Source organism: Podarcis liolepis (assembly GCF_965112155.1).
Source record: "Podarcis liolepis genome assembly, chromosome: 3".
NCBI lineage: Eukaryota > Metazoa > Chordata > Lepidosauria > Squamata > Lacertidae > Podarcis > Podarcis liolepis.
Window position 1 is genome coordinate 66088805 of NC_139557.1, and position 17529 is coordinate 66106333.

General features: G+C 40.0%; 1 protein-coding gene across 3 annotated transcripts in view; it reads left to right on the forward strand.

Annotated features, from left to right (window-relative positions):
* The window catches only part of ADGB (androglobin), a 65352-nt gene that overhangs the window by 22357 nt on the left and 25466 nt on the right, over window positions 1-17529 (forward strand). For all 3 annotated transcript variants that reach the window (XM_083496230.1, XM_083496231.1, XM_083496232.1), the window contains 11 exons: window positions 160-205; window positions 2045-2210; window positions 3019-3082; window positions 5367-5469; window positions 7144-7288; window positions 8356-8470; window positions 9656-9823; window positions 10929-11064; window positions 13289-13420; window positions 14522-14615; window positions 16944-17078. In XM_083496230.1, the coding sequence (XP_083352356.1) occupies window positions 160-205; window positions 2045-2210; window positions 3019-3082; window positions 5367-5469; window positions 7144-7288; window positions 8356-8470; window positions 9656-9823; window positions 10929-11064; window positions 13289-13420; window positions 14522-14615; window positions 16944-17078 (1304 nt within the window). The remainder of the gene's footprint in view (window positions 1-159; window positions 206-2044; window positions 2211-3018; window positions 3083-5366; window positions 5470-7143; window positions 7289-8355; window positions 8471-9655; window positions 9824-10928; window positions 11065-13288; window positions 13421-14521; window positions 14616-16943; window positions 17079-17529) is intronic.

A 17529-nucleotide genomic window follows, 5' to 3' on the forward strand; every position in this document is an offset into this window, starting at 1 on the left:
CTCATGGAAATGAGTGTGTAGTGAGGTTTGCCAGACTGTGGACATTTGCTACAGATAACTAGCTTTCTATGACACTTCTAATTTATGACACATTTAATTTATTTTGCTTTTTGCTGTTTTGTCAGTATTGTTCTAAACAAACTTTTCCCCACTCTGCAGGAATCTACTTTAGCTGCACCACATACTATGGAAGGATCCACCAAAGGTAACTAATATGATTGTGAATAATGAATTCTCTATTGAATAGGAAAATATTTATTCATTCATTCAGTTATTTAGCTATAAATGAAGTAAAAATTCTATAAATAGCTAGTTCCAAGGTGTCTTACAATGCAAAATTATAGGGGGAGAACAGCAATGAAAACTTGCTAGAGAAATAAGCAGTTGGTAAAAAGGAATTTCTAATATTGCATCACATTAAACTAGTATTTCCCTCCAATAATTTTGGACTATAGGTGACATAATCTCTGACCATTTACTTTGCTTATGGGGGGTGATAGGATTGTAGTCCAATACATTTAAAGAGCCTCAGTTTGGGGAAAACTATGCTAAACCATGGTTTGATTTACATGTGAACCAATCCTATATCACACTCCCAAATGCTAAAGCTCTGTGTTCTCTGAAGCCCTCTTAATAATACCTAATCTCTTTTAATGCTTCATGAACTTTGTCAAAACATGCACAAAGTACATGAGTGCTTCTCTCTCTCAAAAGAGCATGTGTGTTAATATTTCACATTGTGTTATCATATAATTACAGAAACATCACATAGCAGTAACCTACCATAAGTAGGGATGGATGGTTGTTTATTTCTGTTCTGTGTCACTTTTTCTTATGTTCACTTATAATTACATTTATTGCATCTCCACATTAATCTGTATTTGGGGGGGGTGTATTAAATAGGCCTTTTCTGTCAAAATCTGCATTTCTTAACTTGCTTTCTCTCAAAATACACATTTAAAAATGTATTTCAATACTTTGAGCCAAAACCTGCACCAAACACTAGTGAATTGCAAAAGTCGGTTAACTAAATTCAGGTTGTCATATTGATCCGGGAAATGTTGTTCAGCCCGCTTCTCATCAGAGTTAGCACAGACTGGCTTCTTGGAGCACAATGCTTCCAGAACTTCAGTTGGGCTTGTCTCTTAAAAACAGATTATTTTAAAATATGGCGTATAAGATAGTTTCAAGGATGTGCATTGACAACCCTGTATTTGGCAACTTCTTTACTAGAGATTAGGTAAAACAGAGAAGCATTCGTTGCCGGCACGCTTCAGGGCTAACCTAGAGAGCCCTCTAGAGGTGAAGCATAACCATTATGTTTTCATTTATTCAGTTTTTTTTGTGAATTGGGTTTAAAGGGTTCACAGCTTCACAACCTTCATTTCAATTCACAGTCTTCAAATAATTTATTTCTTCTTTTTGAAGATGTATGAAATCTTCAGTATGCAAGCAATATGTTGGTTTGGGGGTCCTGTTTCAAGGGGTTATGGACAAATCCTCCTTGATTCAGTCATTATTTTGCAGCTGTCTTGGTGTATATTCAAAAAAATGCTTCTCTGCTTTTGAGAATTCTCTTCTGATGTAGTGATAGTTCATCTGTGCTTATGTTGCTAGACAAACATGCCCTTCCCAACCTAGTACCTTTCAGATGTTTTGTACAGTGCTGCTGGCTGGGACTGATTGGAGTTGTATTCCAAAATATCGGAAGGGCACCAGGTTAAAGAAGGCTGCCTTACTGTGCTGCTTTCTGGGAGTTAGAAATTCAATCTCTCTCCTTTCTTTACCTTTTTAAGAGAAGAAAGAATAGTTCAGTCCATTTATCTTCAAAGCATTTGCCTTTGTAGTGCATGCAGCTTCACAGCAATCAGTGAGGATTTAGGCTGTTACGGGTATACATATACAGTATTGCTAAGTTGCTTTATGATAAATTACTAGGATAATTTTGCCCTGTTTATGTTTCTCAACTTTACCAGTAGAATATAGTCTTTCATTTCTGAGTGTAAACTTAAGGACATCTTTTTTTTCTCCCTTATCCATGCAGGGGAATCGACTGAAAAAATGAGTAGTGAAGCAGCTCCAATGCCAGAATCAACAGAACCTGCTAATAACCAGTTAGGAAATAAATCTCAGGAAGAGATTGAATCAGAAAAGAGCCCTATCTCCAAGGAAATATGGATGGACTATGAAGATTTCTGTGTTAGTTTTCAGTAAGGCATGCTTTTATTATTGTTACAGAGGCTATCTCTTCTTTTGTGGACTTTTCCAAATTATCCTTCAAATTTGCGTAGGTGACTCGCCATTCTGCCTCTTGCTGCCCCATTCCTGAAACCAGGTTCTTTGAACTTACTATCCATGCTTTCACATTGGTTTTTGGTTCTATGTCTCCTGGACATAAGAATGACTCACTGGACACATTCTTCCCTCATACATAAATGACTTGAAATGCCAAATATTATTTTATTTATGAAAACACAGTTATGGTGAAATGAAAAAAATGTACAAGTAAAAAGGTCCTTTCACATAACTTTTTAGCATTTAGGAAAATCTTAAGCACATGGTTATATTTTTTACATCAGATTTGATGCTCATAAACATCCTAAATTCAACCTGAACATGATAAAGGTGTAATGGAAGAGTTCTGTCTTGGCTGCAACCACAACTACCAGTGCAATCCTATGCACATCAATTAAAAAACAAGTCTCTTTCAATTCCATGGGGCTTACTCTCAGCAATGGAGTACAGGATTGTAGCCTAAATGAACAATGGAAACTTAGACTTAATTACTACTTGCAGTTCAGAATGGTGACAGATTATTCACATTTTCAATTTCAGAAGCTGTCATGTAATTTGGAAGTTAACTTCTATTGCTAGATGATAATAACATACTGAGTAACTGTTCAAAGAATCCTGATGGTTTGTTTCAGTTGTCTTATAATTCAGTAAAATGTGATGCACAACGTGAGGGAGAGGTTTCTGTATAATTAATGCTAAAATAATAATGTTTGCTTTCCTTAGGAATTTGTATGTTTTCCACAAGCCAAATACCTATAGCTACACCTATCAGAAGTCAGATTTTAGAGTAAGTGCACTGACTACATGATTTATTCATCTCTTTGTAAACTATAACGGCATTGTGAATCCCAGTTTTGTATCCATTCTGTAAACATTTGCATTCGCCAGTAAAATGTTACTGTCTACAAAAACCTAGCACAGAAATAATTGATACAAATCCTAAAATATAAATGACAGACATTAAAAACAATGTTATCATGATACTTTGGGATCAGAGATACTGCAGAATTTCAGTTTGGATCTGACAGGGAAACTAGTTCCCTTAGCCTCATTTTGTATAAACACAAGTTTAGATAATTGTATTTTTTAATTTTTCCTCTGCCATCAATTCACTCAGAATACTTTGAAACCTCTTTGTAGTTTGTATAATATAGTAGGCTAACATATGAGCTGGACAACAACACGAGAGATATGATGAACTTTTAACTAAGATCATTGGTTAATTAAAAGGGATACTGTGCACAAAGGAATACTAATAGTTACATCAGGGTCTTAAAGGTACTTGATAATTTTACCTCAGGCCAAATCCCTAAACCTCCACCCCAGTCAAATGCAGCCACAACCCAGTCCAGTTACTTGAATCAATCTGCCTCTGACCAACCAAATTCCTCTAGTTGCTTAGACAGTTTAGCCAGCTTAAAAAACCTGCTTGTGCAACCTTCCTCTGTTAAGACTTTTACATAGTGCAGCCTCTCAGACCTACTCAGTCACCAGCTCCCTTCTCCTGGTTTTCACCAGATGGAGTATTAAAAACACACTGGGTATTAATATTCGGGACTCAACTTTCCCTTCCAATTTCCCTGTCTTTCCCCAACTCCTTAACTGGCCATTTTTCAACTCCTTTCCTGACTATTGACACCCCCACTCTAGAATTTCTGTACAATCAGAGTCTTCTATCACCCAGTCCAATCAGAATGAATTTACATGATTTAGGCCCCGCCTAATACCTTTTCAAAGTGATCACCTCTCTTCCCTCTCAAAGCATGTCACCAAGCAACTACTATTATAGAGGCTTTCAACATAATAACATTATTTATTTATACCCTGCCCATCTGGCTGAGTTTCCCCAGCCACTCTGGGCGGCTCCCAATCGAGGATTAAAACAAATCCAGCATTAAACTCTGTCACCAAATTTATATTGAGTTGAATCCAGATAAAAGCCTATAGAAACGCAGCTGGCTTACCCCCAGCCATCTCATGGAAGATGCTACTGTCTGGTTTTCTGTGACCCCCCTCCCCCCACCCCATGCCACAGCCTACTCCATTTAACTGGGTCCCCTGATTCTCATTATAAACTTTCTGGGAGTTGGAAGCTGCCAGAGGAATGGGGGTAGGAATATCAACTTATCCCAGTCCACTGATGTGGAATTTTCTGTGGATCCAAAACATTTTGGAATACAGTGAAATAAAGTTATTAGGCATTCAGCCAGTTCAAGTACCCCTTGTACCCTAAGGCCTAGAAGAAATTGAGGAGAAGTTCATTTGTTCTACATTTTTAAAGCAAGTTGCACATTCTGGACCAATACACGGGAAAGAATTCAGTGTTGTACTAAGGTGATTGTTCCAGCAGGACAAGCATTTCAGCCTGCCAGATGGAATGATCCCTTTCTCCTCTCACTCATACTGTTCTGGGATTCTCCTGACCCCCTCAGGGCCAATTTTGGGGGGCAAATGGAGAGGAGACTTGTGTTGTGTTTAAGTATTTTGTGCTAATTAAGTAAAATATAGTTGCAGAAGTCCTAAACCCATTGCTTCATCATATTAACTAGCTTTTGTGTCTTCTCTTTTAAAATATTTAGACCAGTAGTTTACGAAGAGCACTCATTAAAGATTTCCCCTGATGTACTTCCTATGGACTGAGGCAAACGAAACTGGGCACAGTTATTAGTCCTTCTCTACATAGCTACCAGCAAGAGTCACACATTTCTCCCATCGCTTTATGCAGCTACAAATTACCACATTACCTATGGAGAGATGTATACATGTACAATTTCATCTTCCTCCGATAACAGAAGTGGGTCAGGGAAAATCTTTAATGAACAGCCCTTGTAGGAAGCCATACATAAAATTATTCTTAGGATAAACTTAACTTTTTTCAGTAGATTAAAATAGAAACTAAATGTTATGGGGAAGCAAAACCTAAGGTTTTGCTTGATGACCTTTCATTGTTCACTTTATATCATACACTGATTTGAAAAACGGTGTTTAAAATATAACTCAAATGCTGTCAAATACTAGTTGCTCCAACACTAGATAAATAATAAACATGGATACTCTTTTTTTCCTTACAGATGGTGGACGATCGTATTGTATATTATTTATCTGTAGATAGTTTGAAGCCTACTGATATCCTGGTTAGCTTTTCTGCATTAGTACACTGGGGGGAATCAGGAGGTAAGATCAGTATCAAATAGATAGGTAAGGCAAGTATTGATTCTTGTGATTTTCTTCACAAAGAGGTATTCAAAGATAGAACTCTGTTAGAGCTGCAGTATTTGTGATCTTCTCCTATTTTGACACACAACTTTCTCATTTTACGAGTGTGTGGTGAAAGTCTTGGATGCAATTAATTGGTCTTAAGCCCAGAGTCTGTAGTAGAACTGCACATGTTATTAACAAACAAATCAAAGTTCAATCAACTTCCATCCTCTTCATAATAATTTGAGGCTGCTTTTATGGTTTGCCATAATTTGCAATTGAAAACAGCCTCAAGGCATATGTCAAAATAAAAATGCCTTACATGTGGCTCAGTTGTTACTGGAGTTCTAGGGTCTGCAGCCCTGCTTTCTCTGTTCACCACTGTCCCTACCATTTGCCCTACATTAATCTCCTAGAGCTTCCTTTCCCAGTCGACACAACTATTAAGCTTTCTCTTTTAGGTTTTAAGGAAGGCACATAGAACACATAGTCCCTTCAGCATTAGTACAGTGCACACGAGGCTGAAGGAAACCCGTGAAGGACCAGTCTACTCTGTCTCCTATCATTGCCTTGGGTTTGGTTTGTTGTCCACCACAAGAGGCATCTCATTACCTGAGACCTAGAGAGGGTAACATAGCATGTTCCTCACTCCTTGCATATTCAAGATTTTACCTGTTCAAGAAGTGTAGAAGAGAAACATGTTAGACTCTTTGTTCATGTACCTGAAGTAAGCCTCTTAGTGGTAGGCATATGTAGGTGTCAGGGAACTGCCATCAGCTCAGAGGCGAGAGATGGAAGGGCAGTTGTGTTATAGGGAGCCTCCGAAAATCTTGCGAAACAGTTCCTGTTCCGGTGAGGAGGAAAGCCCCACCTCCAGTGGAGAAGAGGTGCAGAGACCAGGGGATGCTAGGGAGAGCCTCAACACCGAGCCTGAGCAAACCGGAGAGGCCCTTGCCAGCACCCATTCTGTGCAGTAGGTTTCGGCGCAGGGAGGGGCGGAAAAGGCTGGGGGTGACGCGACTTTTATGCTGGGGGAGCTACAAAAACCGACCACTCCCAGATCCTGCTAGCGATTGAGCCAGACATGAACTTACGACGCTCTTCACTGTAAATAGTTTGCACCAAGAATAAAGCCTGGAAAAGACAGGTCGGAGTCTTGCCTGTTTACTCTCGAGCAACCACACCAGCATCTGACAGTAGGATTTGAGTGTTTCATTGTTTCTTAGTAGAACTGCTTACAAATTTTAATTATTTGCTGTCCCTGGCAACTTGACTTAACATGTTATAGGCAGAAAGGAAAAGGCTGATGAGCTTCCTCCTTTCCTTTTGTTTTATTGTCTACTCTCTTGAAAGACTGCCTGCTGATATTTATAAGATATAAATCATGTTCTATGAGGTTTACAAGCAACAAACTACAGGTTACATCTAAGAACAACTTTCAGAAGACATCTGAAGGCAGCCCTCTATTGGGAAGTTTTTAATGTTTGACTTTTTTATGTTTTATGTGTTGGAAGCCGCCCAGAGTGGATGGGGCAACTCAGCCAGATGAGCAGGGTATAAATAAAATCCTCAGCATATGCAAAGATATTGGAAATGGTTACATTTTGGTGATAAAAAAAAACAAGTTATCTGTACACTTTTATTTTATAGCAAGTGCACAAAAAGAAGGCCATGTTTTGCCTAAGGGATTACTCATGGTTGAAAAATTCTCATGGAAAAATTTGGCGCCAGGACAATTAATCCTGAAGATCCATACATATGCCACTAAAGCTGCTGTGATAAGTCTTCCTGCTGGGTATGTGCCAGTCTGCTACACCCTTTTGATCCAGGAGTTAGAGGCACAGCAATAGTGCTTTACAATAGTGCTTTAAATAATTCTTTACACACCTTCTCAGATTTTCTAATCCTCACAGCAATCCTGTAAAATAGGTCAATGCCATTGTTTCCATGGAGTTACTGAGGCTGAGAAATAAGCATTTATTTTTACGCTACCTCAATATTTAAATAAATAAACACACCTTTATGCTTTTATCAAAGCTATTGTCACTTTGTATGTTGTATACCCCCTTGCTGTATCTTTTATGGGGAAAAAAAACAGTTTTAAATATTTAAATAAATTAATTCATGGTAGGGCTAAGCCTCAGCAGAGGAACTCTCTGTTTTCTAGTGGGCAACAGGACACTTCCAACTGGGATCTTGTTCCTCCCTGTGCTTGCAGACAGGAAATGTTGACATTTTCAAAGAAGTTGCTGTGTGCCTCTCCCTTGGAAAGCCACAATCTGATTTCTTGGTTTCACACAGCTTGTGCTGCCTTTCTGGCCTCTTCTTTCTAATCCATTAGTTATTTTTGTCAGTTTTGTATGTGTGTGTTTTTCTAAGGTGGAGTGTCTTCGTGGTAGTTTCCCTCCCTGGCTGTCATTGTTGTTGTCTCACTAGTCCCTCATCTCTTCTCATGTGCCTTGTTCTGAGCTCAGCTTTATACCAGGAACTCTCTGATTCTCACCTCAGTTTCAGCCACAAGGGAGAGCTCAACTCCCACCTGAGGCATCTGTTCTTGCACGAGGAAGAAGATGGCTATGGTTACTTACTTTGCAAAATAAGCTACATATTTATTTGCTAGTGGGTGGATGAAATGCCAACAAGTCTTAGCACTTTTTCACATATAACTTTTTTTCAAAGTGTACAAACACATGTGGTCCACCAAATAGTCTTAGAGCCTTCTCTTTCCTTTATACATTAAATGTTTTGAGAACCAAGCAATAAATAATGAAAGAGACAAGAGGGTTTTACTTACACTGACTGTTTAGAATTTCTGTTATGTTTTAGTTTCTTTGTTCATTAGTGTGCTTATTTTAAATGTAGGCGCCATGTGTTACTCTTCACTGCGAGCTCTCCTGTAGGGCACCATATCCATCTTTGTAGCATGGTCCCATGTGTGTTTGGTGAAGAGGATATTGTCCTGCCAAATCTTGAAAAGGTATTTGTTACCATAACAACTGGAGCTATATTCCCATTGGGAGAAACAAATGTTCATTGTCAAGTTTTAATTCCTATTGAAGTTAAAGTTTTGTTCGAGAAGTACATAGTCTGTTTCTGAATGGAAAAAGTCACAGATCCATAATAATCCTGCAATTTAATTTTAAAATGGGCAGAGTCTGGAAGACACTTGCATCATCACAAAATAATGCTAAAACATACAACTGCTTATGCAATTTTGAAATTTGGTTGCAGGCCCCACTGATGGCCAAAGGTAAGTGCCCAGCATTTTTTCTCCAAATCATACAGGGAGAAAATTCTGCAAAATGTCTACAGACAGCTCCACGAGGATCTCACCTAGCTCTTCAAAAAAGTAGTTGTGGTTCAATTTCTGCTGGATTTTCTTTCTAGAGGATTTTCTTTGTAGGTTTAACAGAGCTAGCAAATACATTTATACAAGTGGAGTTACAGGGTAAAGTCCTTCTGTTCATGGTTCCAGACATTCTATTCTTTCTCCACTCATCTCCTGCTTTTCTAAGTTTTCCTCTAGCAGACAGACAGCATTCCATACCCACTGAGCATGCTCAGTCTTCATTCAGTAGTTTCCCCCCTTTTGTTTCTTCACTATATTTAGGTTTCTGTGGTTCCTGATCTGATCTACTGTATTGGCCCAAAAATAAGCCACACTTTTTTTCCAACTTCCGATCGTGAACAGTTAAAGTGCGGCTTATATTCGCAACCTTTTTTTCCAACTTCCGATCGTGAACAGTTAAAGTGCGGCTTATATTCGCAACCTTACTGCACCGGCAAAGCAGCACGGCTCCCCCCCCCCCGAGAGCAGCCTGGGAGCACGGGGCAATGGCGCCCATCCCGTCCGTGGCTCCCAAGCCTCTCCCAAGCAGCCAGATTTTAAAGGTGTGGCTTATTTGCAAGTGCGGCTTATATTCTGGCCAATACGGTATATTGAATTCATAGATTTTTCAAATGATTCTTTATGTGGAACTCTCTTTCCTCTCCCCAAGGACATTAAAAAAACCCTCATAGTAATTACATATGAATGTAATAGTCACCAGCATAGGTTTAGTGCTTCAGTAATTCCTAATGAATTGACCATGTGCATGTTGTTGAAATAGTGATATATTTTTAATATTTCTGACTAATGGTAGTTTATGTATTTTCTCTTCAGGAAAGCTATCGGTTCATAGAACAAGCCACCACTATCATGAAAGCCATTGGAAATGTGATACTGAATTTTGGAAATGCAGAAAACCTTCCCGCAGCCATAAAGACACTGGAAGCAACACATTGTCCTCCTGGCCTGTGTGCTCCAGGAACAACTAGAGAACACTTTAAGGTAAAAAAACAAGAAGAAGAATCTTATCCTTCTGTTAACATGCAGAATATATTGTGCTTTCCAAATGATTGTTTTCTAGTGCAGCCCATTAGCTGAAACTCCTGATAATGAAAGTTTAGGTTGTCTCCCATGAATTCCTGTAAACATGCTCTTGTGAATTTCACATCAGATAGTTTGAAAAGTCTAGATTTTCCTCAGTGTTGACAAGAAATCTAACCCCGTATTCTGGATGGTATGAACCAATAATCACACTGATGCCTGTTCTCTGGCTCCTTAGTGACATAAGAGCATAGAATCAGCAGCTGTGCTGTTGGACTGAGGTGATCCTTGGACACTCTGTAAATGAAATTATGGTCTTGTGCCATTTTTCAAATTATGCAGACACAGTGAAGAATGGATGAGATCAACAGCCTTGTCTTCAGAACAGATCTCCACTCCCTAATTTTCAGTACATTATATAAATAATGAGAAAGTGAAGTATGAGTTTTAGAAACAATTACAATAAGCTCCACTGAGCAGCTGCGTTCCTCTTATCTTAAAGGACTGCCCTTTAGCTATGGCTGTGCAAGCCTTAGGATCATTCTGCCCATGTTGCAGTACCTAACATGTTGTTGAACTGCCCTTTTCTCAGACAAAATACTTTGACTTTGGATATAGCTTTCAGCTAACTGTTGTTGTTGTTGTTCCTGCTGCTGCTGGGTTGTCAGTTGTTCAAACACCACAATGCCCCCAAATCTGAATTGTCCCCAACCTTTGACTGATGTTGAAAAGATACATTTGTTTGTTCTGGTTGCTTATGCAATTAAATATTTTGGAAACAATAATGTCACTAGGCAGATATCTGATCCTCTGAAAATATACTGTTTATATGCCATCATATCTTAAGATAGTGATCACATTATGTGGCTGGTTTGAAATATCAAAAGGAAAACTCATTTAGTTGGAGTGAGCCATTTTATAGATTCTACAAATCCACTCTATCTAGTAGTCAAATATACAGGTTGGGGTATGTGTTTGGTAATATTTTCCCCTGAAAATCATTAGTAGAAAATATTTGAACATTTATTTATAATAATTTACTGACCATTTCTCTTTTACATTTTAGGCTTTCAATAATGCTTTTTGGCATTTGATAAAACAGACATTGGGGAATGTTCCTCTCAACTATAAATTTGCTTACAGATGTTTCACTTTGGATTTTAAAGACAGTGATGTGTTTGTTGAAGACACAGACTCCTCAGGTAATCGGAAAACATGAATAATGTACCAGCAATATTTATTTTTAAATAATCTATTAAGAAGATACCATTACAGAAAAATTCTGCTGAATGTTGAGATGTCCTGCCATTTTTAACACAACAAACCAGACACCAAATTCTTACGTGGTATTCTCTCATATAACTGATGGAGCCTACAGATTTTTTGAACTTCATACATCAGAGCTAACATGATGCTGCTAACTTTAATTCTGTATCAGCACACCTTTATGCCATTGAACTTGTTTGGTTTTTGTGTGATACTCTTGAAGTTTACCCATCTTTGATCCCAACTTTTGGAGCACTTGAACATTGTTGATTCTCTAGACAGACCATTGTTCCATCTAGCTCAGTATTGCTGACACTGACTAACAGCAGCTTTCCAAGATTTCAGACAGGTGTCTTTTACATCTGTATGTGGAGATGCCAGAGATCAAACCTGGCAGCTTTTTCATACAAAGTATATGCTCTAGCACTGAGCTACATCCTTTTCCTATTTCTACAGCACTTCAATCATTCAAAAGCTCTGCAACACCTACAAAAAAAATCAGTCTTATATATGTTCTTAAACTTTAATTGGATTTCAGTTTTAATTAGCATTTGACACTAGGAGAACAGCACATCACTTACCTAAGCTTGCAAGACATAAGTCTAGCACTCAATACAAAAATCAATTTGCATTTTATGTTCCCAGACTTAAAGTGTAAATGCATTGCATCTAGTGTGGAGGATGAAACTGTCCGTGCTGTCTGTTTGAGGTCATCCTGGACCAAAACTAAGTACTTTGTTTAGCTAGTGCTTTATCTCCAATAGTTGCCAGGCCAAGCTCCGGGAAGTTACAAGCCACTACTGTGGTTGGTGCCTGAAGGTAAAGGTAAAGGTACCCCTGCCCATACGGGCCAGTCTTGCCAGACTCTAGGGTTGTACGCTCATCTCACTCTATAGGCCGGGAGCCAGCGCTGTCCGCAGACACTTCCGGGTCACGTGGCCAGCGTGACAAGCTGCATCTGGCGAGCCAGCGCAGCACACGGAACGCCGTTTACCTTCCCGCTGGTAAGCGGTCCCTATTTATCTACTTGCACCCGGGGGTGCTTTCGAACTGCTAGGTTGGCAGGCGCTGGGACCGAACGACAGGAGCACACCCCGCCACGGGGATTCGAACCGCCGACCATGCGATCGGCAAGTCCTAGGCACTGAGGTTTTACCCACAGCGCCACCCGCATCCTGGTTGGTGCCTAGCACCTGACAATTAGCAGTCAATTGCCTCTGAAAATTGAGGTTCCATTTTTGGCAATCAGGATTAACCAGGACCAACAGTAGATATTGCACCACCTGAGATGGCAGCAGATGCCACCACCGTTTCTGCTGCTCCCCTCCTCTTCCTCCCCTCCACCAACCATTCCCTCCCACTCACGCTCTTCCAACAAAAGACTCGTTTCTTAAAGCAAGACATCTCAGAGATGCTCTGGGCTGCCATTTTTCTCCATTGGCAGCAAATGACTGTTTAAATCTTCCTCTTTTTAAAAAGGCAACTTAAGCAGTAATTTTCAGCTGTAGTACAGACACTATCTAGGAGATTTCACTGACATTACCTTACTCTGGGGAAATACCCCAGAGCAAGTCATGGAGTACATGCCACCACTCTTGGCAGCAAATAGGGAGCAGGAGGGAGCAAGGGCAGAATGAGGTGGCAGCAGGCAACAGAAGGGAAAGGCAGTCAGCCAGTTGTGGGCTCTGTGGGGGCGGGCACATAATCTGCCAACCATTCTGATTTGCTGCCCGGCATATCTGGGTTTTTACTGATATATGCAGCACTAAGCTTGCTGATGTAAGGTCTAATAAACATTCATTAGATGAGAAAAATGTTTCAGATCTATCAAACTGATCTAAATTCATGTAAATGTCCTGCAGTATCCAGCTACCTGAAATCATTTTGCAGGGAAAAAGTACAGAACCATATATTTTCATCAGAAATGTTGCATTAGACTGCTTTCTTTGGGTTCCTGGATTGTAATGAACAAGTGGGAACTGCAACCAAATGTTGCAATGATCCCTCTTATGTGAGACTACCTAAGAATCCACGCTTGTAGATGTGTATTAGTATATAGGATTTCATCATAAAACAATAAAACACTCCATTGTTAGTTTTTGTAGACACGACGTAAGTATTGTAATCAGGCAGGTAACTTTTGTATTAATTTCTTTTTAGAGCTGACAGAGGTAAATGTTTCTGCTTGGCAAAGCAAAGATCCCACACCTGAAGAGGAGAAAGTTGCACTTAAACTGCAAGCTGCCTGGAAAGGGTCTTATGTGCGGCTACTAATGAATGGCAGAAAACCAGGTCAGGATTCTTCTGAGGGAAGTGACAGTTGCTTCCTGACACAGCCCCTACGGGACGGAGCAGGGCGGCGCCTTCCTCCTATGCAGGCAGCCATTTGCTTTGACTTCAACCAGCCACGGAGGATGATGGGATAGCCCACCAAAACTCTAAATTTAAGTTAGCTAATGGAGGCCTACATGCAGGGCAGGTTGGGGCTTCAGAAACAGACTGAAGGAACCAAGGCGTCACTCCGGTCCACCACTGATGGTGTGATATATCAGGTGTGATATATCTGGGTATTCCTGTAAAGGGATCTGGATGGAAGATTTTGTACAGAAGCCCAGATGAGTGGAAAAAACATAGAACTTCCAAATGGCTGCCAAACACAATTTTCCTGACTTTCGGATTGAGAGGCCAAGGCCCAATCTTGACACCTAGAATCTTGAATTATTCACAGAATGCCATAGGAGTCACCACAGTGCTCGTATAATGCAGTTGGTCATTATATCATAAAAGCTATTTATTTGTACAAAACATGGCATTGTTGGCTACAGATGTCCTCAGTGTTGGGATACTGCCAGGGAGACAAAGTCCATCATGACTTCACGTCGCCTCCGTTGCGATCATCGATCTCCCGTAGACACGCAGTATCAGCAATTAGCGACACGAGCTCCAGAAATAACTTGCCACATTCCAGAGCTGATGCACGCTCTATCAGCAGATAATGCACAGCGAAAGATGCACGCAGGAGAGCATTGTTTAAGTTTATTCAGCGTTGGTCAGAACAAAGAAAAAACATGACTGCCTGCTTCAGTGTCCAGGCACAGAGAGAGAAACGAAAGCAATAGAAAACATAAACTTCCTGTGAGCAGGAAATACGCAGACTCTGTGACTCACAAAGCCTGCTCCCGTTTAAGGTGGAACGGAAATATCCTAACACTCAGATGATGTCTTGCAGAAGTGTTGGTTAGATAGTCTTTTCAGCTAGACATGCTTTCATTCTGCTTACTCTCAGAGCTTTATATTTTACCTTATTTCTTTATGCCAGTGTTTAGGAATGATAACTATGTTGAATATTTACTAATAGCCAAATTTGTTTTTATTTGTCTTTTTATTTTTCAGGTACTAAGGAGAATACTAAAGTCAAAGACACACTTCAAAAGTTGTGGGCTCTAATAGAGCCAAATTTTGAACAATGTTCTTTGACATTTTTGAGGTAATACAAAGTATGGTTTCTGCAGGGTCACGTATATAAATCCCATGTTTTGCCTCACAACACCTCCCCCGCCCCCCTTATTTTCTCTCATAAAAACTGACCTGACCCTGAGGAAGTGCTATAGGGAAAGTACTGAAGCCCAGTTTTGGGCATCCCTATATTTAGTTTTTCAGATGTAAAAGTGAAATTTAAAGAACACCCTGCTTAACCATTGAATCAATTTTTATTCTGCTTTATATTCAGGATAAAAAAAAATCTATGAATTTTACATCAATTTGTTACTGAAGAATTAAATATAATGTATCTGTCAGGGGTCCTTTACCTTTATGTGCAAATTGGCAAATGGGGCAACATCTCTTCTGTTTATTGATCCACATTCACATCTGTATTAAGGATACCAGATTGTTGTCCCAGATAAATGACTGAGCCCTGCATGAATAGATCTACAAATCATGGGCTATAGTCTGACTGAGCAGAGATGGTTGTCTTCAAATTGTGTTAGTTGATAAGGTGGAAGCCAAGTTTCTTAATTTTTTTATCATTAGAAAAGGATTATATATTTATAATTTTATTTATTCTACCCATCATCCCAAGGATCACAGACTGGATTACAATAGAAAAGCACAAAAATACATAACATAGTAACAAGCAAAAACAAGCCCCCCCCCCCAGTTTATAATGGTGTAGATTTGCCAGGCGCCTCCCTGGGGGGAGCATTCCACAAGTGTGGAGTTTACCACAGAAAAGGCCCATTCCTGTGTTGCCGCCCTCCAGACCTCTCATGGAAGGGGCACACAAAGAAGGGCCTCAGATGATGATTGCAAGGACTGGGTTGGTTCATATGAGGAAAGGAAACGTACTTTGGTCCTGAGCCATTTGAGGCTTTATAGATTTTGCACCGCTCAGTAAGAACAGACTTGTGACTTGAATCCACAAGAGGTTTCTTCTTGCTCACAGATTGAGACACTGCCTCTCCAATGTACACATCTGTTCTGTGTTGACAGCTCAGCTTCAGCCAGCAATAAGGTCTGAAACAGGGTACTGCAGAGGCAGACAAAAGGTAGCCCTTTTGGGCCCGCTGGATCCAAAGTTCCTTTGTTTTCCTGATAGGCCCCGGAATTGGATCCCTAAACTATGCCAGCCTGGAGGTAGCATAGTTATTACATTGATACAGAGAAAGTAGTTTTTAAAAGAATGTATAGAATATATTTCTTGTGTCCAGTGATAAAGCTGCATGATCATATCTTAATTTCCCTTTGAACTTCTGCTACTCCTCAGGGCCACATTAGATGTGATGTGAAAGATTCAGAAATGCAACTCCCGACATCTTATTCTTCTCCAAAAACAACCACAGAGAGGGGGTAGGGCTAGATTTGGGTCACACTGCTAATCTAAATCCTCCCTCTGGGAACTGCTATTCGTTTCAGACAGTAAAATACATAGAAACAGTATGAGTTTCACTCTCCACAGCACACTTTCCTTTCACAGCTAATAGCAGCTGGTGAATGTGTGAATTAGATTGGCCGTGATCCATAGTGGGGGCGCCACAGCTGGTTTTAGCAGGAAAAAAGATGTTGAAAGATACATTTGAGCATCTCCCATGCTATTTCTAGTTTGGCCAGCTCTTAAAATATAAAAAGGTAAAGGGCCCCTGACAGTTAAGTCCAGTTGCAAACGACTCTGGGGTTGCGGCGCTCATCTTGCTTTACTGGCTGAGGGAGCTGACATTTGTCCGCAGACAGTTTTTCCAGGTCATGTGGCCAGCATGAACTATAGGTCTGGCTAATTACGCATAAAGCAGAAGGAACAAGGGAAGTCTGGCTTTACGAGCAAAAAAGGTGTGTAGTGAGGCTTTAAACCTGAGCTTATTGCGGTTTTTGCTCCAGCTGCTTTCACCTCCCAATTAGATTCAAGCTGACAGAGAAGTGAAATCCCAGTTAAACAGAGGTAATCCTCAGATTGGGGTATAGTTCAGCACCCTTCATCCCCATATTCCTTTTGCCTTTTAAATCAGACTCCTACTGTTTATTCTGGTGTGGGGAAGCCATTGGCCTTGCTTGCTGGGGCTGATGGGAGTTGTAGTTTGGCAGCATCTGGAAGGCTTGATCTCTCGTTTGTGAGATTGAGTAGACCCACACTTATGCCTCTGCCACAAGTAATTTGTTGCTTGTTGGGGAAGGCATTTATTTCATAATACAGTAGCCACTGCTTAATATTTGGGATGCTATTATATCTTATGTATATATAGAGTGGAGGCAGCCTGAAGCTCAGTACTGTTGGTTATGATCTCAACTGATTATTTTATATTCTTCTTGTTGTGTTTCACAGAGATATGTTCAAAAGTAAATGTAAGTCACTTGAAAAATACCGTTGTGCTGAAGATGAGTGGACTAAGACATCTTTTGCTGATCATACTGTAACATATGCGGACCAGCCAGCAAATTTTTGGTTTGTGGTCTTCAGGTGAGGTTTGTTATTGATGAGTCACATACAGACCATCTATATCATATTATAGTTTAACTGCTAATTCTGTTTGTGTGACTGAAAGCCAAGTGACCACATGTTGAAACATTCTTGTACTTGTTCATGAAGGTCATGCTTGAGGAATTCAGTCTTCGTTAATTTTGATATGAAATTATCTGATCACCATCTCTAGAACTGACATGTGGATCAGAACTTTGATATTCACTAGATTGCAACCTTTCTTTGAATGTTGTGCAGTTCTAGGCAGTTTAAGCATGTCAAAATCTGCCCGTAAATAGGCATTTTAAACGTATTTTTTAAAAATTAGATTCATGGTGGAAGTGACATGGAAATACAGTGGTACCTGTTTACAAATGATTCGGTTTACGAACTCTGCAAAACCAGAAGCAATGTCCTAGTTTGCAACAGGAGGCCTCATTAGGGAAAGCAC